The sequence below is a fragment of the Protomyctophum parallelum genome (assembly GCF_964188405.1).
Source record: "Protomyctophum parallelum genome assembly, chromosome: 12".
Taxonomy (NCBI): Eukaryota; Metazoa; Chordata; class Actinopteri; order Myctophiformes; family Myctophidae; genus Protomyctophum; species Protomyctophum parallelum.
The window spans coordinates 14,346,394-14,373,140 of record NC_139712.1 but is presented as its reverse complement, the minus strand read 5'-3'; the positions used below and the strand labels follow the sequence as shown (position 1 = coordinate 14,373,140).

General features: G+C 44.2%; 2 protein-coding genes across 4 annotated transcripts in view; both read right to left on the bottom strand.

The window, feature by feature from the left end:
• Window positions 1-1,569: 1,569 nt before the first annotated feature.
• msl2b (MSL complex subunit 2b) lies at window positions 1,570-7,977 on the bottom strand. Its single transcript, XM_083778278.1, has 3 exons — window positions 6,331-7,977; window positions 2,992-4,508; window positions 1,570-2,214 (listed from the first exon to the last, which is right to left on the bottom strand). The coding sequence occupies exons 1-3, from the start codon at window positions 6,470-6,472 to the stop codon at window positions 1,900-1,902; spliced, it is 1,974 nt and encodes a 657-aa protein (XP_083634404.1). The 5' UTR covers window positions 6,473-7,977; the 3' UTR covers window positions 1,570-1,899.
• Window positions 7,978-9,520: 1,543 nt separating this feature from the next.
• LOC310868185 (collagen alpha-1(XV) chain-like) overlaps window positions 9,521-26,747 on the bottom strand; it is a 99,347-nt gene continuing 82,120 nt past the window's right edge. For 2 of the 3 annotated variants that reach the window (XM_083778470.1, XM_083778472.1), the window contains 17 exons: window positions 26,063-26,098; window positions 25,886-25,939; window positions 24,777-24,833; window positions 24,400-24,459; window positions 23,451-23,492; window positions 22,347-22,374; window positions 21,154-21,222; window positions 20,158-20,186; window positions 19,839-19,934; window positions 19,152-19,296; window positions 16,368-16,432; window positions 15,141-15,269; window positions 14,159-14,206; window positions 13,953-14,015; window positions 13,342-13,539; window positions 12,477-12,592; window positions 9,521-12,126 (listed from right to left, as the gene is read on the bottom strand). In XM_083778470.1, coding sequence (XP_083634596.1) covers window positions 11,925-12,126; window positions 12,477-12,592; window positions 13,342-13,539; window positions 13,953-14,015; window positions 14,159-14,206; window positions 15,141-15,269; window positions 16,368-16,432; window positions 19,152-19,296; window positions 19,839-19,934; window positions 20,158-20,186; window positions 21,154-21,222; window positions 22,347-22,374; window positions 23,451-23,492; window positions 24,400-24,459; window positions 24,777-24,833; window positions 25,886-25,939; window positions 26,063-26,098 — 1,437 coding nt within the window. In that variant the 3' untranslated portion in view covers window positions 9,521-11,924. The remainder of the gene's footprint in view (window positions 12,127-12,476; window positions 12,593-13,341; window positions 13,540-13,952; window positions 14,016-14,158; window positions 14,207-15,140; window positions 15,270-16,367; window positions 16,433-19,151; window positions 19,297-19,838; window positions 19,935-20,157; window positions 20,187-21,153; window positions 21,223-22,346; window positions 22,375-23,450; window positions 23,493-24,399; window positions 24,460-24,776; window positions 24,834-25,885; window positions 25,940-26,062; window positions 26,099-26,747) is intronic. The other variant, XM_083778471.1, reaches the window with a different exon arrangement.

The following is a 26,747-nucleotide window of genomic DNA, read 5'->3' as shown; positions in this document are numbered from 1 at the left end:
ACAGTAACAAAAACACTTCAAATACTGATTATTTTTGTCTTTAGAATGTTCTTTTTTGGTCTTAATGACTGCATGTGTATAAAAAGCAGATATTCTACACATTAGACTAGTGTAGACAAAATGCACATTTTCAAGGCATTATTATCAGCCTTGTGATGCCCTCTAGTGGTTGTAAAAGGTAATAAAAGCGAAATAACTTCAAACTAATGTTAAAACAAGTTAAGAATAAATAGTCAACACAAGATGGATTTGTTTTGTTTTGAATTTTCATTTTTTGTGGAAATATGTTACAGTTATATTACAGATATTTAAAGTCCCCAAGGGAGAAACAAAAACAGAAAACTAACACTAGACAGACAGCAACATAATTTAGACAGGAAGTGTCAAAGACTGACAGAGAGTTGACAGTCATGAAAGAGATCCATCATGGTGGTGGGCGGGTCCAAGCCACAAGCAGAGACACCCACCGGGCGACCGCAGTCAGGTGACATTTAATAAATACTGCATTTAATGTAACTTACGCAAAACAAGGAGCGCTCCGGATCCTTGAAGTCCTTTTTCTGGTAAATTAGCAGCGGTTGTGAAGCTTCCAGAAGAAGTCAGAACAGATGGTGAGAGGGAGGCGACGGGACCCTGAATAAACCAGGTTATTTGACAAAAGAACGAGGCAGAAAATTAACTGCATTTATGAGACCGTGCTCGTATGTGCAAAGATAAGTGAGGAAAAACTGTACTTTTTCTTCCCAATTTAGTCGTTATTCCAATTGATTCCTTCCCACGCACATTTGTGTGTCGTCACTGCTGTCGTTTCCGTCTGACTCACCCGCCAGTGAGGAGCCTCCACCGAGAGGACACAGACGATTACCGACAGCTTGCTACAATTGGTTGTAATGGTTGCGCCATATCTCCAGAATTATAATAAATAATCATTTGACCGCATCTCATAGCATAGTTAAGTACAGACCATTATGAACACAGGAAATTTGATAGCTTTGACACATGTCTGTCATGTTTGTATTTAATCAGTGGCCAGGAATCACTGTCCGACTTCATATTACTTTGTATTGTGCCATTGACCAATCTGTATGCCCCGTTTCTTTTGAAAAAGTCTGGTTGAGCCGGGAGTCCACCCGGTTTTCACCCCCTTCTTCTGTCACATGTAACTTATAAAATGTCTTCTTAAATGGAAATTGATGTCCGTTTACAAAAGACTATGTTTTTATTATATAAATTACACAACCAGACTTTAATGATGATGTCTCCATTCCTGCTATAACAACAATGTTCGTGTCCAAACCAGGAACAATGCCCTCATTCGCTCTCACACACACACACACACACACACACACACACACACACACACACACACACACACACACACACACACACACACACACACACACACACACACACACACACACACACACACACACACACACACACGCCTCTCAGACTTGGCTACACAACATGCTCTATACTTTACTCATGTAGAAGACGACAACTTGTCTTAACGCAGCTGAAGTGAAATCTGGGAACATACAGTAACACTACATAATATGTCTTTCTTTCTCTCTGTGTGTGTTATACTCCTGTCCATTTCCTTTCTTCTGCCGACTGTCTGTCCACCCTGCATCACTCCGTAAGACCACAAGCATGGTGCAGTTCCAGGTAACAGATGGGCGGGCTTTTTCCTCAGCCTAAGAGCTGATTGGCCCTAACTGTCGCCCGTCACTGTAGCTGCCTCATTCTGGCCCCGCCACCCGCCACCACCCACCCCCCCCTGCAGCGGTGGGCCCTTCGTCGTGGCTCCGATTGGACGCCACGCCCACCTGGGGAGGGAATGGGGGGGTGGGGAATGTGCGCGTCAAAATCAACCAAAACATAAAGGTGGGCCGGGCGTCAACAGTCAAACCGCATCTCCAGCGAATCGTCAAAGGCCCTACTGTCGTGTCCCGCCCCGGAGATGAAGGCGGCGGCCGTCACCTCGGGGGCCACCGTTCCCGCCGCCGCCGCCACGTTGATGAGTGCGTTGCCACCGGGGGCGCTGGTGGCCGGGCTGCGCAGGGCCGCCGCGGTGATACTGGTGAGGTTGATGCCCAGCGTTAGTCTGGTCTGCTCCAGGGCCTTCTCTGGAACCGCAAACGCTTCCAGTTTCTTCTCCCCGTTGGCCATGTAGGAGTTCTGACAACCTCGACAAATGCAGTCCAGACATGCCTGGGGAACGACAGCATTGTGAAATATGAATAGTGTTGTAAACGTCACACTCGTAATGTAATAACACTAAAAAGAGAGAAGCATCATAATTCTCCAAAATGTTATTCTTCTGAAATGACGTTGAATTACTGGATATTGTTGCTGTCGGGCAGAAACCTCTTTAATGCCCTGCCTACTTCATCGTACAATAGTGTCTCATAAAAGTACTGAAAATAGCTGATCTACATTGTCAGTTTGTAGATTAGCTATTTTCACTATAAATAATATATACTTGTTTTTTATGGTTTTGGACTTTCCGCCCGGCATCAGCGATATACTACAATGACACAATAACTTTCCTCAAATAAACCTTAATTAAAAAAGGTAAAAATAATAGCAAAATAAACATGTTGATAACTCTATTCTTATCTAACTGTGACTCTAAACTAGAAAGCGAAGTATATTCTACACCACATGAGAGCGTCAGCGACATTCCAACCAAGTCAGAAGTAAGTGTAACCATGGGGTGCTGTAACGTAAGACAGACAACTAGCACCTGCTGGTCCAAGTATGCAGATTGTTTTACTCAAATAAAAGTAGAAGTAGTACAGGAGTACTAGTACTGGACTTTATATTGTGTTATATGTGATTATGGATTGTTATGTTTGTTGTGGACCCCAGGAATAGTACTACTTTGGTGGCAGCTAATGTGGATCCAAATAAAGAAAGAACTAGTGAATTACTAGTAAAGTATTACATTACTTTCCACCACTGCCTGCGGCTGCCCTGGTTTCTCACCTTGCGGTTGGAGTAGCAGGGACATCGCTGACCCCTACAGGTCAAAACGGAGGGGTTCTGGGTGGCTCGCCCACACTTGCAGCCCTTCTTCTCAACAGGCTTTTTGTACAGTGGCTTGGAGGGACTGGGCGGATGGGACAGAGGATGAGAGTGGGGGTGAGGTGGCATACGGGCATGCGGCTGTGCGCGGGGTTTGGGTACGCCCTGCCTGGCCTTGGTGTAGGTCTTCTTCTGTCCACCATGGTGTTCCACCGCCTTTTTCAGTCCTTTGCTGGACACCAGCACAGTCTTACCCACCTTGGGAGGGCCTCCGTTGGGCACGGGGGCCAGGTGTGGGTGGTGGGGCGGCGCGACGGCCCCTGGGGAAGGGAATTTGGGCTCCCGTTTGGCGGCAGCAAGACCGAGGTGGTGGTGATGGTGGTGGTGGTGGTGGAGGAGGTGGTGGTGGGGGGAGTTGTTGTTGGCACCGAGCGGAGGTGGGGGAGGGCCGCCGCGCAGGAGGCTGGCGATGGGGAGAGGCTGCACCTTCTCGCTGTCGCTCTCCGAGCGCGAGCGCTTGCGGTGGCAGCGAGACGGGGCGCGGGGGACGACGGTGGAAGGCTGGGGAGGAGGCTGCAGCGAGGGCTGGGGGTGGGGCTGCAGCGAGGGCTGGGGGTGGGGCTGCAGCGGGCGGGGGCCGTTCGTGTGGCGGGAGGAGTCGGGACCCAACGGGCAGTGGGGGCCGTTGAGGCTGGCGTGAGGTACGGAGGCAGCGGGGTTGCAGTCCCGCTGGGGACCGGGAGGGGGGCCTGGGTCCGGGTCAGTGGTCTCCAGTGTCCTGAGCACCTCCTCCACGCTCAGCAGCAACGACGACCCCCCGCTGTGCTTGAGCTCTTCCCCGAACGCAGTGATTTCACAGAGACCCACGTCGTCGCCGCCGGCCGTGACACTCACGCACACCGGCAGCTGGTCCTCGAAGACCTCCGACTTCAAAACCCCTCCGCCGCTGCCGCCTCCCGTTTCTATGGCGATCGGCTGCAGCGCGTCCGATTCCGCCAGCCCGTTGCAGTCGTGCAGCCCGTTCACGCCCGCCACCACCCGGCTCGGACTGTCCTCCACCTTCACCTCAACGACGACGACGGCCGGCGGAGCCGCGACCTCCGCCGGCCGGACCTCGTAGGAGACGAAGGAGGAGGCTGCGCCGCCGTCCGACGAGTCCACGGCCTCCTCCTCCTCGGCGGCGGCGTCCTGCTCGCTCTCGGCCAGCGTCAGGCCCTCGTCGAGGATGGCCTGAAGGTCCGGCGAGTCGCCCGCCGCGCCCGCTATGTGCGGCGCGAGGGGCGACTGGGCGATGTACAGACACAGCTTCCTGTAGCAGTGGACCAGCAGCGACAGCTGGCGGTTCTCCTGGAAGCGAGAATAATCCTTACACCAGCTGCACGACGGCTTCAGCTGCATCCTCTGGCCTTTGCACCCGCGGCATACGTAGTGCTGGCAGGACGAGTCTGTGGGGGCAATGGGGTCCTGGAGAAGGTTACCTGCATGGGGAGGGGGAGGAGAGACATGGTAGACAAGGAGGGATAGGAATGTGGAGAGCAAAGGGTGAGAAGAGAGAGAGAGAGTGATTGATTGAAGGACAGATGTGAGGGACACAAGGAGCGTGGGAGGACGGGAGAGGGATGTGTGGAAAGGCAGGGAGTCAAGGAGAGAAAACCAAGAGGATTTGTAAACAGAAGATGCATTATACACTTCACAGGAACGAAGACGCATCACTCACACACACACACACACACACACACACACACACACACACACACACACACACACAGATTATAAGTGTTCCGAGTTTGGAAGCGATGTTGCGTTTTCAATAACGCAACATCCTGCTTCCTCCTGCATTATGTGCAATTTCAAAACAGGTGTAACGCAATTTCAAAACAGGTGTTGAGTGATTTCCAACAAGCGCTTCCAAACTCCAGCAGACCAGCACAGAAAGAAAAATAATCACCCGTATGGAATTTATTGACCACGCTTTCCATACAGCTGCAGTGAGTTTAGCGTAGTTAAATAAGATAGGACCTTTCAGTTACAATGAATGGGCTGTCAAGGGGGTGGCATTGCAACTTAGATGCCAGATAGCATAACAGCAGCCATCTCAGTTGCTATAATGGCCGCGACCAAAATTCACCTGCTACCTCCGTGTGTATGTGAGTGCTCATTCAAACAGACAAGTCTCGTTAACTTGACAGAGGGAAGTCATCCGCCCTTTGAGCAGAGCTTCCTTAGCAACGCTCGTCGCCAAAAAGAGCAGCTGCAGATGGACGGGATGATGACATGAAAGTCCATTCATAAGCAAAAGCACACACACACACACACACACACACACACACACACACACACACAGTGTCAGTTTTAACAGAGCGTCTGTCAGCGGTAAGGGATGTTTTAGGAAATACTGACAGCAGACTTTCATAACAATGCACATTGCACACACAACAATACCGACTACAGCAGTGGTTCTCAAAGTGGGACCCAAGCCAAGGACCCTCAAGGTTCCTTGAGTTTACACTCGTTATGGGCGCCCTTGGAAATTAAATTTAAAATGTCTGAGAACCACTGACTACACGACTGTGCTAAAACATTCAAAACAACATGCATATTTACCAGTTCTCTAACACCAGGTAAACAACATCCACATCCTTGTCGTTTGTTTTTACTGCAGGAGTGGTGGAAACAACAAAACGGTCTGCGCCAGTAGGCTACCTACTCTAAGAGGGACCTGGGTTTATTATTCGTTATGTTCAAGGACTGTACTGTAAATGTCCCAGTACTGCTACTTTGTCAGTCAAAGAGTAACCAATGACATTTAGAAATAGTGTAAGGTGACATCACTTCAACGGTTGAAGTTACGTCACGTTAAACACAATTCAATTCTAAATGTCACAAAACAAACAAAAAGCGATGGTTGGTACTTGATGCTGAAGTTCAACATCAAGTATCATTTTTTTGTCATCAGATATATTCGTTAATATTATCATGAATTGTAAGTTATAGAAAAAACATACAACATAAAGGCATTCTTTACTCATGAGAACTCCTGTGTGTATTGGTATAGTTCTGCACAGCAAGGGGGACACGACACACCCCCTTACTGTGCCGTCTCTGAAAGCTGCATTTGTGAGATAGATAGATAGATAGATAGATAGATAGATAGATAGATAGATAGATAGATAGATAGATAGATAGATAGATAGATAGATAGATAGATAGATACGAATTGAAGTAAGAGAGATCGAAAGAAATAAAGATATTTGTTTTAACCCCCGACTATAATGGCATGATGATAAATAAGACACTCACCACACACAAGGCATGACAGCGACTGTCTGAAGAAGGGCAGCAGTTTGCAGAGCTCCGCCAGCGCCCGGGGGTCTCTGGGGTCGCACTGGAGCACCGAGCGGCTGGCCGACACGTACAGAGAGGTCGCATTCACCGGGTTCATGTCCGTCCAGGGGGGTCGGTGGCCGGGCCCGGGTGGGTGGTGGAAAAATACAAAACCAATAACGAAATCACGGCACACTGACTGAACAAACACTGTACACACACCGGCGCTTCTGTGGTGGGTGGGAGGGAGCAGTAGATCCGCTGCCCGCTGTCACTGGTGCTCCTGTGAAGTCTGTGTGTGTGTGTGTGTGTGTGTGTGTGTGGTGGTGACTAGTGTCCGCCGGGGAGAAATTGGGCGATGAGTGCGTTGTTGTTGTCTTGGCCCTTGGAATGAACGCAGATGATGAGGGGGGTCGCATATATGGGGGAGCCGGCGGACAGCTTCATTCCCATGACCGTAAAATCCACATGCATATTAACATCCGTGTGGTGGTTATTAAGCTGTCTTGTTGTTATTGGATAGATCACAACCAACCCATCCTCATTGCATCTCTCACATTGGCGTTAAATAAATAAAAAATAATATACGACAATACCGTAACAAATAAAAACAATCAAAGATGTACAGAATGGCAGGCTGCAAGTGCAAACATGAAGGCGGAAGCTCCTCGATCAGATGCATAGAAGTTAATAGATCCAAGAGGGTTTGCTCAACACTGGCACTGTCGTTTTACTTAACATGATTTAGACCATGCTGCATGTGGTGCGGTGTGTTGTGGAGGAGCGCTTTCCTCCGGCGGCCGCCCGTTACTATTATACTTAATTACTATTGCCGTTACTATTTTTGGGTCGCAGCAGCGAAATCCAGACGGGCTTGTTGTATTGACGCTGTCCACAGTGCGCTGTTCACAGCACCATCATCCACATGCATGGTGTGGTGGTGGTGGTGGTCGTGTCTCGTCTGTTAACGGTTAGGAGGAGGATGGCCCAGCACCAGCAGCAGGCTTCATTGAACCACAGTCGCCACCACCACCACCGTGCATTCTGGCACCGCCGTAGCCCTGGTGCACTGCACTGTGCTCCCCCTCTGTCCGGGCCAGAGGCAGCCAGCCAGGCTTCAGATTGTGTTATTGTTCACACAGATTCATGGCGGCTGGATTCCCCTCCTCCGCCCACTGCGAAAACAAAAACAGCACAGGCCCCTTCGGACCGCACCGCCGGGGTCCTTTATCGCAGGGATCCGTCGCAGGAAGAGCGTCCGGCGGGGACGAACGACGACTAAAACGCAGCTTATCCGAGAAATAAGAACGACTTTGCCGTTTTTTGCCGTTGTGCCCGTGCGGTCGGGGAAAAATACATCCGCCGAACTGAGCACCGGGGCTGTAGTGTCAGCGGCAGCCGCTCCGAGCGCCTGAGAACACCGCCAACTAAAAAAATACAGGCCCCTATCCACTGTAGGAATGAGCTGTTAGTCTTCCAACCGCTGGATTGGCGCAGAAATAAAGCAAATGCAGCCGAAACCAAGTCCTCTCACACAGCATCTGGTAGAGCTCCAGTCAGTTATTAGGAGAAGGGAAGCAATATGGAGATTAAATTTTGTTTGTGTACCTTGCTATGGGCTAGCCGAGGAGTAATTTGAACATCTCCGGTTGTTTTCTGGAGGGGGCGCTGTTGGGCCGCAATCTCGCGAGAACACACAACAAAGCGGTCCATTTAAAAGTTGGATACTTTAGGAGTTTAGGTCCTTACATTTAGGCTAGGGCCTAATCCTTTATAAAATTAAAGTAATATTGAAAAACATTAATAAACAAAAATATCTATCTACACTGATTCATAATTTACCCACATCACCATGTGTCCCGACTCCCAATCCCGGCTGCAACACCCTGGCCCCTTTTCCACCGGTTGGTTCCCAGTGGGAACTGGTTCAGTTCTTTTTGGTTTTAAGTCCATGAGCCAGAGCTCCAAAATTGAAACGTTAATTATGAATTGAGTGTGCAAAACCATACCTATATTAGATTGTTATCACCATTAAACTTCCCCAATTGAGTACTTAAACGAAGACAATGATTTATTGTATTACAAATTTTACATTTGTAAAAATGAGGCATTATGTAGGAAAATATGAAACATAATAAAAAATATGAAAAAGCTACTACTGTGGAAGGGTTATCATGTATTAATTTACTTGTATTGATCCTATAAACAATTTAATGTATAGGGTATAGTTTGCCCACCAATTTTGAAGCTCTGGCTCATGGACTAAAAACCAAAAAGAACTGAACCGGTTCCCATAGGGAACCAACCGGTGGAAAAGGGCTCCCTGTGTGTGTACAGTGTGTGTGTGTGTGTGTGTGTGTGTGTGTGCACTGTGCAGACAGTGCAGTGTGTGTGTGTGTGTGTGTGTGTGTGTGTGTGCGTGCGTGCGTGCGTGTGTATGAGAGAGATAATATTGTTCCGGTGACTCAGATAGCATTATAGTGGTTTAATTGATTGATGAATTGACTGAAAAATGAATAACATAAGCTATGGCCATATATTTATTGTCTGTATAAAAGTTTAAAACACACAAAAAAGCCAGAGAGCTTATTTCCATTGTGGTCGTTTGGAATAATGGGATCCTTTTATCATGGAATTTAAGCTTTATACAAGAGTTATTTTTGAGCCGAATGCGAATGAAAATAAAAGTCTGGATGCTTATTCATCATATTTTGATGAATAAGCTCTTGTAGCCTACAAGAGCTTAATTATTCATGATCTCATCTGTCATAATACTAGCCATGGTAAAACACAGGTTCAGGCAGGTTACACCACGTTTCAATTTGTACAATAAAGAAATAAATCAAAAATAAAGAAACAGGTGAGCGTGTTCATTTCAGCCCTATAAAGTCTTCGTACCACAAAAGCTAAACACAATTATTATTTGTGTTATTTTTCCAAACGTCTTTTTTTTTAAAGACGTTTTAGTAGGCTACTTTGACTTGGTATTGTAGGTATATTTTGGTACTTTTTCTCAAGTAAAAGTTTTAATACACTACTTCCACCGCTGACAAATTGTTTAATTATTTTTGCCCTAGTAGTGCTTGGACCGGCATGTGTGTTTGTGTACACCAGAAATAGCCTAAATGTAAACGTGGCTGTGTTGATAAGTAAACACAACCAAGAGTTTATGAAAAGAAAACTTTATTCAACAAAGCATCGATATTTATACAAAACATATGCTCTCTGTTCTGCAAAAAAAAAAAAAAAAGTCAAAATGTATGAACATTTTTTTGTTTTTGTTTTGTGTCTGTACACTTAGAATGTAGTTTTGACTGCTTCTAAACATTTCCTCAAAATAATTCCTTACACATCTTACAAAAAAAACATTATAAACAGACATATCAAGACTCAAAAAGTGGAATAGAAAAAGAAAATTAACAGTCACATTGACAAAACAACAAATGATAAATTACATTCTTAATTTTAATCTTCTGATTTCATGTTATGTGCGGTCATGGTATAAATAAATCATTGAATTTAAATTAAATAGTCTACTGAGTACTGCTAAGGTGTGACATTAGATGTATGAAAACAAAAAAAAACTAAAGAAATTGAACAATAAACAAAAACAGAAATACAGTGCATCAAAATTACTTTGGTAGCAATACTGGTTGTCTGGCTGTTCCATTGTTGGATGGAGGGGGTGTAAAATTGGCCCTGGATAAAAATTTCCTCCATTTGAAGTAATTGTAAGAAAACACTTAAAGACAACCTGTAAACAAAATGTATGTCATCCTTCATAGTTGGATCACAACAGTCCTTTGACATCTGCTCAGTGGTTCTCAACTCTAATCCTTGGGGACCCAGGAGTTTTAATGCTTTCCCATAACCGAAATTATGCTTTGAGCAACAAGTGTGGAACAACATGTCGCGTGAAGGGAGTGAGTCGCGGAGGACATCCACGGACGGTGTCACAGTGAAGAAAAGGTAAGCTTCTTCTTCTTCTTCTTTGCATTTTGTTGGGAGGCTGTCGGCGAGTCGCAGACAGTATGAATCCTCAAATCTCAGAACGTTGTAAGACACGTCACTCAAAACTCATCACTCAAAGCATTAATTGGCCGTAACAGAGTGCTTGCAGACAAGACATGTTTTTGTAGACCAACTCGGCAGCTATTCCCACAATGGGTTCCCACCACAGATCCATTTTTGCATTGGGGTTTGGATAAATTAAGAAAATTAAGCTCTGTGACAAACAAAAGCTTATGTTTATATTAACATAATTTTTTCAACAAGATAATCTCCACAAATCACACACATCAACACACTTTCCACAATTTCTGAACCACACAGGCAATTAATACAATAAAACATTTAAAACGTTTCAAAATACATGGTTAGTATTTACGGGTGTAATTTAGAACAAAGTAGAACCAGTACAACCAGTCTGCTTTGACATGTTCTGAACAATGAACTAATTGAAATACTTTGTAGAACAGAAGATTAAAGTATTCTTAGTCCACACCTACACTAGTTTGTTTTCATTTAAAAATTTAAATGTATTAGTATGGTTGTAGTTTAGTTTGCAAGCCCAGAGTTGAGAACCACTAGTGCAGCTGAAAAAGCATTGGGCAACATGAAATGAACATGGAATGACATATCCTTTCAAAGAACATGGAGTCTTGGTCTTGAATCAGCACGATGTATATTTACACCTTTCCCAAGTGATTTACATCAAAGCCTCATAGCTGCCCTACACAGTGAAAGAGGAGTAACATTCAGACAAGTTCAAAGTATTGTGTCCCACTCCCAACATATTCTCACTCTCAAGTCATACTATATAGTGACAAATTGTTGCAAAATCTGACAATGCATCATCACCCGTGGGATCTCCCCGTCGTGTGCCATTTTTTTCATTGTCCCACAAACACTCCGCCCACAATTGAATGCGGAAGAGCTGTTCTCACTCTCCACCCGCAACAGGTTGGTGAGGCGGCGGGCACCCTGTCAGAAGCAGACTTGAGACCCGTGAGGCATAGTCAAATTCTGTCCCAAACCCCTCACCCTTTTGACACAAGGGGTGTGAGAATGCACCCTGACATTCTGTTCATATAAAAGCTAAACCTTAGCTTTGACTTTTGACCTTTTTGAAACATACAGGACGCGATCACAGCTTTTTTTGGACTGTGTAGAGCAGTGATTCTCAACTTTTGGTCTGGGGCCCGCCCAGCGGTCCAAATGGACCCTTGTGTGTCTGTAACTCTCAAGAGTTAAATTAACACTAAGGATTTCACAGTGTAGATTAGCGTCCCAAAGAAGAAAGAATGGGGTTCCGTGGCCTAATGCATATCAAACTGGGGTCCTTGAAACTAAAAAAGCAAAGAATCAACTTAAACCCCAATCAAACCCCAATCTACACTGAAGAAATTATCAGTGCTTGTTTATCTACAAGTTACAGACCCGTAAGGGTCTATTTGGACCCCTGGTGGTCCCCAGACTTTATGTTGAGAACCAATAGTGTGTAGCAGAAACGGAACAGTGTTTCTGTGTTGTTGTTTTTTTTTCTAGTTCTGGGGGGCCGTGGGTGTTTCCTACAAGTTTTTATGAGTTTCGATACAGAGGACGATGAACTGGTTGGAACAGCTGCGTGTCTGTTGGCCCAGGAGTAGTCCGGTGGAGAGGCTGGACGCCAGGCCCGTGATGGACACGTGGTCGTTCCTCCACGCCTCACAGTGGCGGTCCAACACGCGTAGACCTCTGCTGCTGGAGCCGTGCCACATAGTCTTATGGGGCCTGGCCAAGTGCATGGAGAAAACACAAGGTCAATGTCACCATAGAGGAGTAGATGGATGGACACGTGGGTAGGTAGACAGTAGAGCTGGGCAATAACCCGAAAATATACCGAAATAGACATTCAGAACCAAGCAGGGTTTTTTTGTCTGATAATTTCTCTCTCTAGCTCTCTCTCTCTCTCTCTCTCTCTCTCTCTCTCTCTATATATATATATATATATATATATATACATGCGAATATATTGTTTATGAGCAACTACATGTATTATTCTGATTATTAACCACATATATCGCGGTGTGTGCAAAAATAGCGTATCTACAAGCAATGAAAGCCAGACAAATTAAACTGACCAGAAGGGGTCTGCTAGTACGTCCCGGCCATCGAACGAATAGATGGGGATCCTGGCGTTGATGGGTGATCCCATGCCGTTGAACATCTCCTGCCAGTTCCTGAACATCACGTCTCCCTGACAACACAATCATTAGGCACAGGGTTCAAACCAGAGATACACACAGTTGTTGGGTGTGTTACTTAAAACAGAGGCTCTCAACCTTTTCTGGATCATAGGGCCCACTTGAAAATTTCTAAAAGCAATTGCGGCCCACCCATTTGACCACTTAACATGGCAGCCAGCATGTTAATTTAATGTTAATGTTAATTTATCAATCGAAGCTTCTGGCTTGGATCAATGGAACTACAGTAACATAGTGTACTATACGTTTCTATTTATCAGTATCACAATGATTTTAAACAAAGGTTTTAAAGAAAAAAATATATAATTACTTTTTATTTTTACAAGAATGTTTTTGGGACCTTTGGGATATCATTAAAATAAAAGATTGGAATAACCAGATGACCTCTACACAACTGTAAATAACATAAAATAACTAAATTAAATATTAAAAAGTGATGGTGCTTAATGGATCAACGGGAATGAACACTCAAAACAATGGAGGAGAGGATGCAGAGTTAAAAACAGCTTTAAAAGAATGCTAACATGTTTTGACCAGGAACGCTCTTCACCAGGTTGTTGTTCTTGTGTCATTAGTCCATGGGGAGAGTTTAGTTTAGTTTTTTACTACAGGGGCTTAGACTGAATCTATTCCCTCATACTCCTCCATTGCTCATAACTCATAACTGCCTGAGCAACATTACAAATCAAGAAACCAAACAAACAAACAAAAGGCAGTCAAAGAGGTTAGCACTAGGCCTTACCCTGAGGTTGGTGATGGGCAGTGTGCTGCGGAAGCCAGGGTAGACCACGTGGACCAAGTCTTGTCTGTGGGAGGAGATGAAGGCGCGGTAGTTAGGCTGCAGGCCCATGGCCTTGGCCTGCTCGTAACACATGCGATCGGCGGTGTCCAGGCCCATCATGTCCCCGGAGTGGGGCTGGTTGAGGGCCACCAGGTTCAGCTGTGAGGGACAGAGCAAGGCTGGCGTCACATAGTGTTGTCTGAACAACCACACTTTGAGTCTTGTTGAGTATAATTTCTGGCTTTACGTCACTGGTTCTCAAAGTGGGGTATGGTGCGCAGGTTCCAGGGGGTCCCCAAGAAAAACGAGGAAGAGCTTAAGCACTTTAGTCCTATTTGAGCTTTAGGCTATTCTAAAATAGCTCAGAACATGTGGCATCGCAACACATTGTGAGCTTGTATACCGGCTATAACCTTTTTCTGAAGTCTTCTATTATGGGGCTCCCTGGCACAAAATATTTTCAAATGGGGGTCTGTGGCCAAATACACATCAGTTTGGGGGTCAAGATCCAGAAGTATTGGGCTGCATAAGATAAAAACAGATGAAGAAAGCCACAGTGTTTTGGGACTCACCCTGTCTTTAACTGAAGGGATTCTTTCCATTACGTCACCTCTTGTGTGTTGTGCCGGTCGAGGCTGAACATAACAGAAAAATGCAATTCAAACTTTGGCTGTCAAGTGAACAAAATCAAGGTTTGGAAACAGTTCTACATTAATCAATGTTTGGGAATTAAGTTTAATCAATGTTTGGGAATTAAGTTCCATTAAATGTACAATACCTCGTCTTGTGGAATAATGTTATTTGGGAGGTAGATCAGATTGCCAAGCTATGGAAAGAAACACAAAGCGGGAATGGTACATTATGCATGTCTGTTACCATGTTGGTCGAAGCCTAAATTCATATAATAAGTAAAGTTGATATAAATGTATGTTTGCAAAATATATAGACTGACTGACCAGCCAACGCAATTGATAAAGCTCTTAGTATAAAGACATACATTACCAGTCATCATAATTAGCTAATAACCCACTCATAATTAATCTTGGTACTGTACCTGCACTTAAGCTGGCAGCATACTTCAAAAGTCAATTTATTTTCATCTATCTAAAACCAAATCATTTCTCTATGGACAAAATTATGTTATCGTCGATGCGGCTCCGCTTTCAGAGCTGAGTGAGCGTTGCCTGCTGCCCGCTGTATATCGTGCTAGAATGGTGATTGTGGATCTGATTGTGGTGCTGCGATGTTCAGCTACTTCAGCTACTAGAAATGTGAAGGTTGCAAGAAATGCCGAAAATAACTTATGTAATTTTATTCTTATGAACTTGCTGTCAGTGTATTAGAAGTTATAGGAAATTAATAAAATCCGCACTCTCAGTCGAGTAAGGGTCTTTGTTTAATAATGACAGTGCTCCGCAGCAGCAGTCATACCAGACAAACGCGTTTCGGCGCGCAAGGCCATCGTCAGTGTCAAAATATTTTGACACAGACGAAGAGTGCAGATTTGATTCATTTTCTATAATGTTCTCTTTGAATCTGCACCCAGCACACGCGGCCTGAACCTTTATAAGACAAGAGTTGAGCCGGCCTTTTCCCTTGAAGTGAAGTGTATTTAGAAGTACAACTTCACCCAGTGAAGAAGTAATTCAACAATTCAACTCTGATGAAGGCCATATGCTGGAATGTGTATACGTTTCCACATTTTCTGCATTCCATGTGTTGCTGAAATTCCTTTCCTCCATTGCATTACTACTACATACCTGGATCTCTTTCCATCCCTGAGGAACCTTGATGAACAACGTTGCTGTGCCGGAGACAAAGGTCAGTGTCCCGTCTGCGTCCCTGAGCGTGTGTTGCATCATGCTTTCCTTGGTCGAGAACGTCCGCAGCTAAGAGACGGGACCGAACACTCACTATTATCCCATTCTGACCTGAGATCAGATTCATACAAGGTTTCCGCCGGACACACACTGGTCTGATGAACCCATTCTGACCTGAGATCAGATTCTAAAAATGTCAGTCGCTCTTCGATTTTAAAAAAAAATAGCAGACCTACAAGCTCGTATCGCGCCACTCGGTGGCGCGATATGAGCTTGTAGATCTGCTATTTTTAAATAGCTAAAGCACGACATGATGCCGACACCAAAATGGGTGCCCGGTCAGAATGGGTTATATAAAATCCTATCACTACATAACTGAAAAGAACTGCCAATATTGTTAAAAGAACACTTCATAATGCTTCTATAGATTCACAAAATACATAGAACTGCCCGACCGATCAATTCGTACACGTGTATCGCAGAGGATATACGAGGGAATGTGGTGCATGGAGCGAAGTTGGTCAGATCGGTGGTTGAGTCAAAAGTTATTGGACATTATGGTAAAGCAGCAAAATAAACGATACAACGTCCTGGTACTACAATCTATAGACCGATTCACAGAGGGGTGCCCTGGGTGCGGCCATTACTGAGGGGTAATCCATGGAACAGGTGCTCCGTAGGCCAGGTGTAGCTAATCAGTGCTGCAGTACTCAATGGTACACCCTCAGTAATGGCCGCACCCAGGAAACCCTCTGTGAATCGGTCTATATGTGAATCAGACTCGATTGCGAATGCAATGTTTTCCCATTCCGTTTCTACCGCCCCTTTGGATATCTCTGCTGTCGGGAGGATATCTCCAAAATGTTCATTTTTCAGGATTAAAAAAACAAAACAAAGCAATACAGCCTCATCAAAGTTGGTGTTGTAACTTTATATATTGTCAATTACTTCCATGAGAGGGGAGGAGTTTAGTTGCTTTAGCAGACAGTATGAGGGTCCAATGGAGTTAAGAGTTTTTTGTCCAAAGCACTTTTTACTACTTTCCATTGGTTCAATATTTTCGAAACAACACACAGACGTAAAGGGTCCCGACAGCAACGATATGTTCATAGTCCTGATTGACAATTTTGACAAATATTAATAATAATAATTAGCAGGTTCACTTACACCAGCAGAGTTACCGGGAGGTCCGGCCGGTCCGACAGGTCCAGGAGGTCCAGCGATGGTCACAGCTGTCAAACAGAAACAACACCACCACATCAGCACATCTGTAGATCACTGATCCACTTGACTGATTATTGACTGACTTGATGGAAAAACACCACCACCACATCTGTAGATCACTGATCCACTTGACTGATTATTGACTGACTTGACGGAAAAACACCACCACCACATCTGTAGATCACTGATCCACTTGACTGATTATTGCCTAACTCGACTGAAAATAGCCTTTCTACAAGCTGCGATGTGATGTCCTGTAGAGATTGTAGATCGGCTATTTTTGGTACGCGCCGATACAGGTGGATCAACTACCCTATTCTTTCTTATTTTGCCTTTTAACCCATTCAGCAAATGTCTTCTAAATCAGTTTTCAGAAAAAACCTCTGCGGGAAAAACACAGATGTACAAGCCCAAAGCGCTGTGCATTGCGACGGGTAGATAACTTGTAGATCTGCTACATCCAGCGCAGGACGGGCGCATGCTTATGATGACGCTCTATATGCATCAGCAGCCAGCGACAACAGACGAGCACTAGCAGCATAAACCACACGTCGTCAGACGGAATACACACGCAGATACGAGTCACGACACAACTTTATTGCACATCTGTGCTTTGCCTTTCATCCACGCTTCTATAGCCTTTTAAATCTCATTTCCCATCCACGGGCACAAGCAAAGTGATCAGCAGCTTCCACCCGATCTGGATGTTGGTGTTGTTTCTGACAAGGGTAGCAACTAGTTGGGACCTTCCCATAGATCCGAAGTCCCGTTAGTCCGAACATGCACTGCTCCCGTGCTTGCGGTTAGGTTTAGGTTTGCTCCCGTGCTTGCGGTTAGGTTTAGGTTAGGGTTAGAGATAGGGATAGTAATTTCGGAACAATGAACCTTCTGACTAATGACACGGCACCCAACTAGTTAGCATGGGAGATAACATTAGTTTAACTCTGGTCCATATCGTTAGAAGGAGTTAGAAGGAGTCCTCCTTAATAACTATATGGTCCATCCGTTCCCCAACCCTCACACTCGATGCTGCGTTTACACGGGCAGACACAAAGACGAATGGGAATATCATTTGGAGCAGGCCGAGCAGCTACTGTACACGTCTGTTTGCATCGACAGTATGACTGTATCGTTGCGTCTGCCCATGTTTAATGGTCAGGGTTTCACTGTCCACAGCAGGCAGACCTGTCAACACAATGCACTTCCCAAAACTCAGAGATATGCCACCACCACCTATAGACCGATTCCGTACCGGTTTCATGGTCGCAGCCTACGTATTTCCTGTAGGCGGACTCGACATAGCTGCGGGAGTAAAACCCTCACCAGGCGCACCTCTTCCACTACAGTGAACGGCAGAGTGACTGATGTTAGTTTGCCTCAAACTTTACTCCTTTACCTGCTTTTTTACTAACACTAACATTACAAAGATGCCCAGAACATCGAGATGAACCTGTGTAGTTTATGGCTGCTCCAACAGTAGTGGCAACATAAAAAATAAAAAAAACGGAATGTCTAATATCCACCGCTGTGGCGGAGACCAGAGCCATTGAGTAATGGTTGAGACAAAGCAGTGAAAGATACATAACGCAAGTCTTACCCAATACCAAATCTTTCTGTGTATTAACACAAGGCTGCTGTACTTTATACCTCATACTTTAAATGCTTAGTATGAGGTATAAAATACAGCAGCCTTGTGTTCATAAAACAGAAAGATTGGGTATTGGGTAAGACTGAAATTACGTATCTTTCAGGACCCTTCACTGCTTTGTCTCAACCATTACTTTTTTTTTGTTTTTTTTATGTTGCCACTACTGTTGGAGCAGCCATAAACTACACAGGTTCATCTCGATGTTCTGGGCATCTTTGTAATGTTAGTGTTAGTAAAAAAGCAGGTAAAGGAGTAAAGTTTGAGGCAAACTAACATCAGTCACTCTGCCGTTCACTGTAGTGGAAGAGGTGCGCCTGGTGAGGGTTTTACTCCCGCAGCTATGTCGAGTCCGCCTACAGGAAATACGTAGGCTGCAACCATGAAACCGGTACGGAATCGGTCTATAAGTTCAAACCCACCTCTAGAATGTCTTTCCCCAGCTATCTCATTCCACTTTCATTTATTTTATTCCATAGTCTTATGGAATTCTTATTCTCTTATAAAGTTGTTTTTATTAGTTTTCTAATGTTCCCCTTGAAAAGCATCAGAGAAGCATTATATAAATAATAATATTATCACTATTATTATTACTACTTTTTTAATTGCCTATGCTTATGTAGTCACTATTCATTCATTGATTCACTCGTATCCAAATCCATTTGAAAAAAAGCTCACTGATCAGTCAAATAGGCCTATTGATATGCGATTAAAATGTGATTCATAGAGATTAATTAATCACAAATCCTCCAATTAATTAGATGTTTTTTTAATGAAGTCCCAACCCTATTCTTTATAGATCTAGCTTCAAATTAAAAATCTAAAAAAGGTTAAATGTGTCAGATCGCACCGTATCGTATCGAATCGCATCGAATCGCCTCAAATTCCACAAAATCGAAATCGCATCGAATTCCACCGAATCGAATCGAATTCGAATCGTTCTGTGTATATAAATGTATCGTCTCTGAATCGCATCGTAGCCCATGCATATCGATACGTATCGAATCGTCTTGTAAAAGGAGAGATGCACACCCCTAGTTGCCACATGATTTTGTCGAATTTAACGCAGGGCTGATGAATACCTGAGCCGTATCTGGACGGAGGTCCGGGCGCGCCGGGTGGTCCAGGAAGCCCAGGGGTACCTGATCTGCCGTAGCCTGGAATCCCTGGGGAGCCGGGTACCCCGGGGTGGCCCGGAGGCCCCACCACAGAGTCTCCTTTAGGTCCCTGAGAAACACAGTTCAAATGTTAGCTTACGTATATTGCCTAAGCTATATTTATAGTGGAAGTGGGTCTCAAACTATAAAGATGCGTTCCAGATATTCTGTAAAGAGTGTGGCAGAATGCCACACTCTTGCTACTAAACCATAGCAATCTTCTTCTTCTTCTTCTTCTTCTTATCATAATAATAATGTGGACCGTAACCCATTTAGACCAGAGATCAGATTCTAAAAATGTCTATCGATTTTTCAAAAATAGCAGGCCTACAAGCTCTTAGTGCGCCACTCGGTGGCGCGCTATGAGCTTGTAGATCTGCTATTTTTCAATAGCTAAAGCATAACATGATGCTAACACCAAAAGGGGCTCCCAACCCAAAATGGATTAAGTGATATTTCTTTGTTAAAATAAGTGTTTCATTGCTCTATATTCTGCAATAATAGAGTGCCTCGTCAGCTCTTTGGTAAACATACCAATTTCATCCATAAATAGCCTGCAGGACAAAACACGAATGTATTATCTTCTGTTTTGATTAATTGTGAGTGACTCACCACTGGCCCCGGTCGCCCAGGGATACCTGGATGGCTCTGTAACCCAGCTTCCCCCTTCTCTCCCTTGATACCCTGGTAACCTTTCTCTCCCTGCTGCTGGCGCGCGCGCGCACACACACACACACACACACACACACACACACACACACACACACACACACACACACACACACACACACACACACACACACACACACACACACACACACACACACACAAAATCACACAGTTTAGTTTTTCTTTACCTAAACCTAGGTCAGGCAGCAAAAAGAAAAAATTAATAAATGTTTTATTGAAGTGAACTTTTTTCCACACTTACCCAACTGGCATCCAAGGGACCCACATGATCTAACAGGAGACAAAGCATTTCCATTTTTATTATTACTTGTCACTTTTTAGCACATATAGTTTTGAAGTTAAATTTGTTTTCCAATCCCGGCACTCTACTCTCAACAAAGGATGCATTAAAGCACTCTGAACTGAAATGACTCACAGGCAGTCGGCGGTAATGTTGACGGATGCATATATGCCATTCTCAGCTGGAGACGTGGGCCATTCTACATATTCTCTGCAATCAACTTGTCGCTCAAGTTAAACACAGCCCTACATACAGTCTACCTGCTGCCTGGGAGAGGGTATTTAGTGCAGCTGGATTGATCTCCAGCCCCAGAAAGGGAAGAATTAATTTGCTTCTATACTGAAGTGAAATAAAATAAGGTCTTGTTCCAAATTTGATCCGATGAGAATTCTCATATGTCACCTCTAGAGGTCTGTGTCACATGATTTGACATGGACGGTACAGTGTACGTAATTCCCATTCAATTGTTCACATTTAATACTATACCCATATAATACCCTGAAGAAGGCACTTTGTTTTGCTGAAATGTTGATAACCCAATAAAAAGCTTTTTTGCATCGTAACCACGAGCTGTGTGACCTCTGTTTCCTATTTTCAAGTTTGTCTCCCGTGGTCAGCACCTCCCCCACTACTGGTGTGCACTCCTACCTTTTTAGTTCACATTAAATAATAAATACTACACTTCTTTTCACCTTCAACACATGCGCGCGGAGTCGCGGACGCACGCACGTGTTCCATCTACCAGATGTGTCCGCTGTGGGCATTTTCAGAGCATGTTTTCAGAGCTGCACGTTCCAGCTTGGATCAATGGAATTAATGTAGTATACCTTTTTTGATACATTTTGTACACTGTTATATTATCAATAGCATCTTAGTGTTTAGGGGGTGAATTTGGCGGAATCCTCACAGCCCACAGGTTGGGAACCGCTGGCATCAAATATAAAAGCGTTGACTTACTTGGTGGAGCAGGTAATCCAGGCAGACCTCTCTCTCCCTGATCTCCCTTAGCACCCGTCTGACAGTTCCCTGCAGGGGAGGAATTACCGTAATCAAATATCCTTCATAATCCAATTTACAACACATGCTATGGAAGAAAATTGTACTTACTATTATTATATTCTTATATATTTACAATATTAAATGTATAACCTAGGCAAGAAAGGCCAACATCTCTAAGCCCTGCAACTCCAGGTGAGACTTTAGTCCCACTAGGGGCAAAACTTTTAAATATGGAGATACAAGGTTTCTGCCCGACAGCAACAAAATATAAAATCATATTTTCTATCAGGGAATTTGCTGCCCAAACCCTACTGGTGTTGGTGGGACCCCATTACCTTTCCTATAGCGCCACCTAAAGGCAAAAACCTATTTAACCCATTCTGACCGGGCACCCATTTTGGTGTCAGCATCATGTTATGCTTTAGCTATTTAAAAATAGCAGATCTACAAGCTCATATCGCGCCACCGAGTGGCGCGATACGAGCTTGTAGGTCTGCTATTTTTGAAAAATCGAAGAAAGACTGACATTTTTTAGAATCTGATCTCAGGTCAGAATGGGTTAATCAGACCAGTGTGTGTCCATGTGGAAACCTCGTATGAATCTGATCTCAGTTCAGAATGGGTTAAGACCTATTTCCATTACCCTGACATTAGCTGAGGGTATTCATTCTCCCCGGAAGATGCACCGTAATAAGGTCTCACCAAGGCCTTCCAGTCTAACACCAGCCACAGGCCAACAGTACCATATGCACACAGTATCTCAAAATCTATACTCAGTGGCCTTGTGGTTAGAATGTCCGCCCTGAGACTGGGAGGTCGGGGTTCGATCCCCTGCCGGGTCATACAAAATACTCGGGGAAAAAAATGGGACCCAGTGCCTCCCTGCTTGGCACTCAGCATCAAGGGTTGGATTGGGGCTTAGTCACTATGACATACTAGCGTCATGTCCAGGAGGTATACATCAAACTGCCTCACGCTAAAGATACACGAGATAGGATCGGCAAGGCTTACTTACTTACTTATCTCAAAATCTAGGTGGATTGCCATCAAATTTGTTACAACAATGTAAATGTACTTCAAACTGAAAGATGAAACACGAGAAGCAATGCCTCACGACCCTAAACACAGAAAGGGTTCATATTCCAACCTACCAGTTTCAATGGTTCCATTGGGGGACAGCTGTGCAAATGAAACAAACACACATGAAATGATGTTTAATATTAAAACAAAAAACCTGCAGTTAAGTCAAAGCACTCTATCTCTATCTGTATGCTTCAGATAAACGATTACAGTGAAATTTATGATTTGATCAACCTACAGTTGTATGAATAATAACAGCGCTAAGTTATGACTAAATGACGTTAGTGCCGGTAACATAATAGATTTGTCTATTCGTCAAGGGAAATTGTATACGGAACCATGACTGTCACCATGCAACATAAGACATACAGTACATAGACGCTGCACTGGCCACCAAGGCCGTACGTCAATTTTGCTGCTTGTGTCTGCACAACAATGGTTCCCAAACATTTTCACATCAAGGACAACCCTTGATGTATTTGGCCCTAGGGCCCCATCAAAGAAGATGATGCGCCATGGACCCCCATAAGGGAAGATGTGTCATCATCTGTCCTCAGGATACTGAGGAATTAATTGGCATAAGGACTAAATTGGGGAGAATAAGGGGGTACAAAAAAATCGAATTGTGAATCGATGTTTTCTTCACTTAAAGTAAAACACAATGCAATCGGAAATGTCAGAAAACCACTGACAGCACAATAAAGCGTGTCAGTGTGTGTTATCTCAAATTAGCCCTGCAGGCTAGTTTTTATACCACACCGAATTTAATGGAAAAACTTTGGCTTCCTCCATGACCAAACAAACCACTGTATGTTTTGGAAACTGGTCGGCAGTAAACTCAAGTACACAGTGAATCACACAGTCAATTAAGATAAACATGCCAGATGACTGGCCATTTAAGGCCACCCCAAACTACATTTGGTCATGAGCAATAATAGTCTGCACTCTGCAGTCTTGGGGTCGTTCAGTGGTCAAGGTCCAGCGCGGTGATTCATGGAGTACAAGTCTCTCCGGCTGCACAATATTGTGAACATGTATCGTCATTAAATTAATTATTGTGAATGTGAATGTGAGTTGTGTATGTCGGATAACGGATAATTGTAATTGTAGAGTGAGCACAGGCTGTATAAAAGGCTGAAAGAAGATGAATCCATTGTTCTATAAAGTCTACTCACGGTCTTCTTGCAGTGGGGTCTGGGAGGGATGGGGAACACGGTCTACACAGGACACGCAGCAGAGAAGGAGACAGTGAAGAATGACATCACTTTGAGATAGACGTGGATAGAAGTGGTTCTCAAACCTTTTAATTCCAAGGACCGCCATAGCTCTGAGACCGAACAAATGGAACCGAATGGACCCTCTTATGTGGTTTCATTTCCATTTGTACGCTCTCAGAGTTACAGACCTGCAAGGGCCGATTCATACTCCTATTTTACCGCTGTTTCGGCGCTGCAGTGCCGAAATGACTTCGGCTCGTCAGTAATTTTCAGTAGCACCGAAGAGCCGACTTTAGGACGGTACCCGCCCCCCCGAACCTCAAATGACGTCACATTGTAGGCTCTACAGCGCCGAACCGACTTTTATTCGGCTCTAAAATAGGAGTATGAATCGGCCCTTAGCCACTCAAGGAACCCTGGGAGTCCCCAGGCCCCACTTTTAGAAACATTGATATAGACAGAGGATATACATTTCACCGCCACTATTTACGCCGGTACATACAGTAGAATGCAGAGAGACAGTGTGGCGCCCAAGAGCCCAATCTAAACTATAAACTCAAAATAACAATCTGTATATTGAAAGTAAACAATGAACCAAGCAGCGTCAAATTACATTCTCACAATCGTGGTCGAAAAGAAAAACAAGCCTACGTACAGGAAAGGATGTATGGGGGGGGGGGGGGAGTATAGAGAGAGGGGTGGATGGAGGGAAGGAAGGAGGGATGAATGGTAGCTGTAAAGGGTGTGACACTGTGTGTGTGTGTGTGTGTGTGTGTGTGTGGATGGAGGAAGGGAGATACAGTATGGATGAATGCAAGGAGGGAAGTATGAAAGCACACACATGACAATATGTGTGTGTGTGTGTGTGTGTGTGTCAAGCTCGGCATTTGTTTTTATATACACTTACTCCTTTGGGACAGTTCAACGGTCCTGGGCGACCTGGGCGACCTGGTGGGCCAGGGCGACCCTGAAAAGAGAGAGATAATTAAAGACAGAAACATAACTTAAAATAAATAAATGGGTCAAAAAGTGGGTCACAGAACAAATTGGGGCTGTGTGTGTCCAGCACATGATGGCAGCCTGGATTGCTCCGCCCTCCGCTTCCTGTCTTTCTACTGTTCTAAAGAAACAAAAGACTGCTTCTATTTGGTTGTTTTTTCCCCCCACCAACTCAAATAATAGGATCCTTAATAGCATTTGCGGCCCACCCATCTGACCCCTTAACACAGGTTGGGAATCGCTGGTTTATTGGTTTAGTGTTTAGGGCTTTGGCTGTTGACTCACCGGTAGGCCTGCGGATTCGCCCGTTTCTCCTTTAGGTCCCAGTTGACCTGGCCGACCCTGTTCAAAGACAAGAGGCGTCAGTCAAAAAGCATCACTGTGTAAAAACACTAATCGCACTACTTGTCTCTTCCCAAGTGCATCTACCAGTCGATAGATGACCAAAGATTACTGCATTGTCTTGCCTTATATTGCACCCGTTCCAATGCCCACTTTATGTACACCGTGTTCTACATGTCAGTCATGTGTGTGGCATATGCCCTGTACCATTATAACCAGTACTAATAGAGCGCCGAAGTCCTGACGTCTCTCGCTCATCCCCTGGTTCACGGAAGTAATTTTTCGATGGAGAATAACATAAAAATCGTCTCATATAAGCATTGTGGTCCAAAAATAAACAAGCTGTCTCTGCGATATTGTCAGGGAGGTGTCTCTGTATCGTTTATGTCAGTCACTCATATTTTATACAGTCTGTTTCTAGCAAAAATCTAACAAATTCAGCAGCAGTAACATTAGCATTTTCAGTTGTCAGTTGATTCTTCATATCTATATGAGTGAAACGGCCGGGATGACATATTTATTTTTCAAACACAGTTCTTATATGAGGCGATCTAAAATCTCCCTATGGCGATTACAATGCAAATAAAAAGTACATGAACCTGTGGACGATATTGATGTCAGACTTTGGTGCATTTATTGTATTTTGTGAATAAAAGTGATCTTGACCATGCAACAGCCAATGTTCAACCAGCCATGTGTTCAAGTACCCCAGCAATTATTATTAATATGTTTCTCACCCATTGGGTGACATGGCGGTCCTCTTACTGTACCAGAGCTTGAATGCTCATAAAACATGCAACAGACTACGGTATGTACGTACATCCATCCATAGCATACAATTCCAGCATACAATAAGGTCAGACTGAAGAGGCTTAATCAGGATTTTGGGCAGGACTAGACTGAGCTGTGGACATTGCTGACAATAAAGTACTACTCCAACGTGCCTACCTAAAATGTAAATGGAGCTGTAATGTTGGTTTCTGTTGCAACAGGAACACTTTGTATCATAATCAACAGGGATAAAATGTGTTTATTGTGTGACTAGTACTTACTGGACGGCCAGGAAAGCCAAATTCTCCCTTCGTTCCAGGTGGTCCGATAGGTCCCTGTTAGAATCAGACAGTGATTACTAGTTTCAAAGCATTGTGTTGGTGTTGGTGTATTCAAAAAAAAGTAAAAACTGATTACAAACATGCAAAGCGAAGATTCTGTTGCCCTTAAAGACTTACCAGAGGACCTGGCGGTCCAAGTACACCAACGTCTCCCTGCAGACAGAACACAATGAGCAACTTATGTATTAATTTCTCTCTAGTATCAAATCAACTTCATGATTAAGCTTTACTAGTTCTTGGCTGGTGGTTGATATGAACTGACACACTGCAAATCCTCACTGTTCATGCCTATTTTTGACCTGTTACAGCACTTTGGTCGATGACAAAAGTCGTTTTAAAATGTGCTTAAATAAATAAAGTTTGATTTGATTTGATTTTGATTTGAAGTGGCCGCTTGTTTTCTGAATACCTTACAGGACCATGTAACTCTCTGAAACCAGATGAGAAGTCTGAGCCTGGTCAAACTATTCAGAGATTTCAGACTTGAAGAAGTCCTTATTTAACTTCAGTAGAAGCTAGTTTCAAACTTCTGTTCATTTCCTCAGTTTGAGCAGAATGGTCAAATGGCGGTGGCTCAGGGGTAGAGTGGCCTGATGGGAACTGCAAGGTTCCCAGTTCAAACCCGGGCTCCCCTAGAGTTAGTGTCGAAGTGTCCTTGAGCAAGACGCTGAACGCCTAATTGCTCCTGATGAGCAGGTTGGTGCCTTGCATGGTTTCCTCCATCATTGGTGTATGAATGTGTGAGCGAATGGGTGAATGTATTACTAATGCACAATCTATGTAAAGCGCCTTGGATAAATGC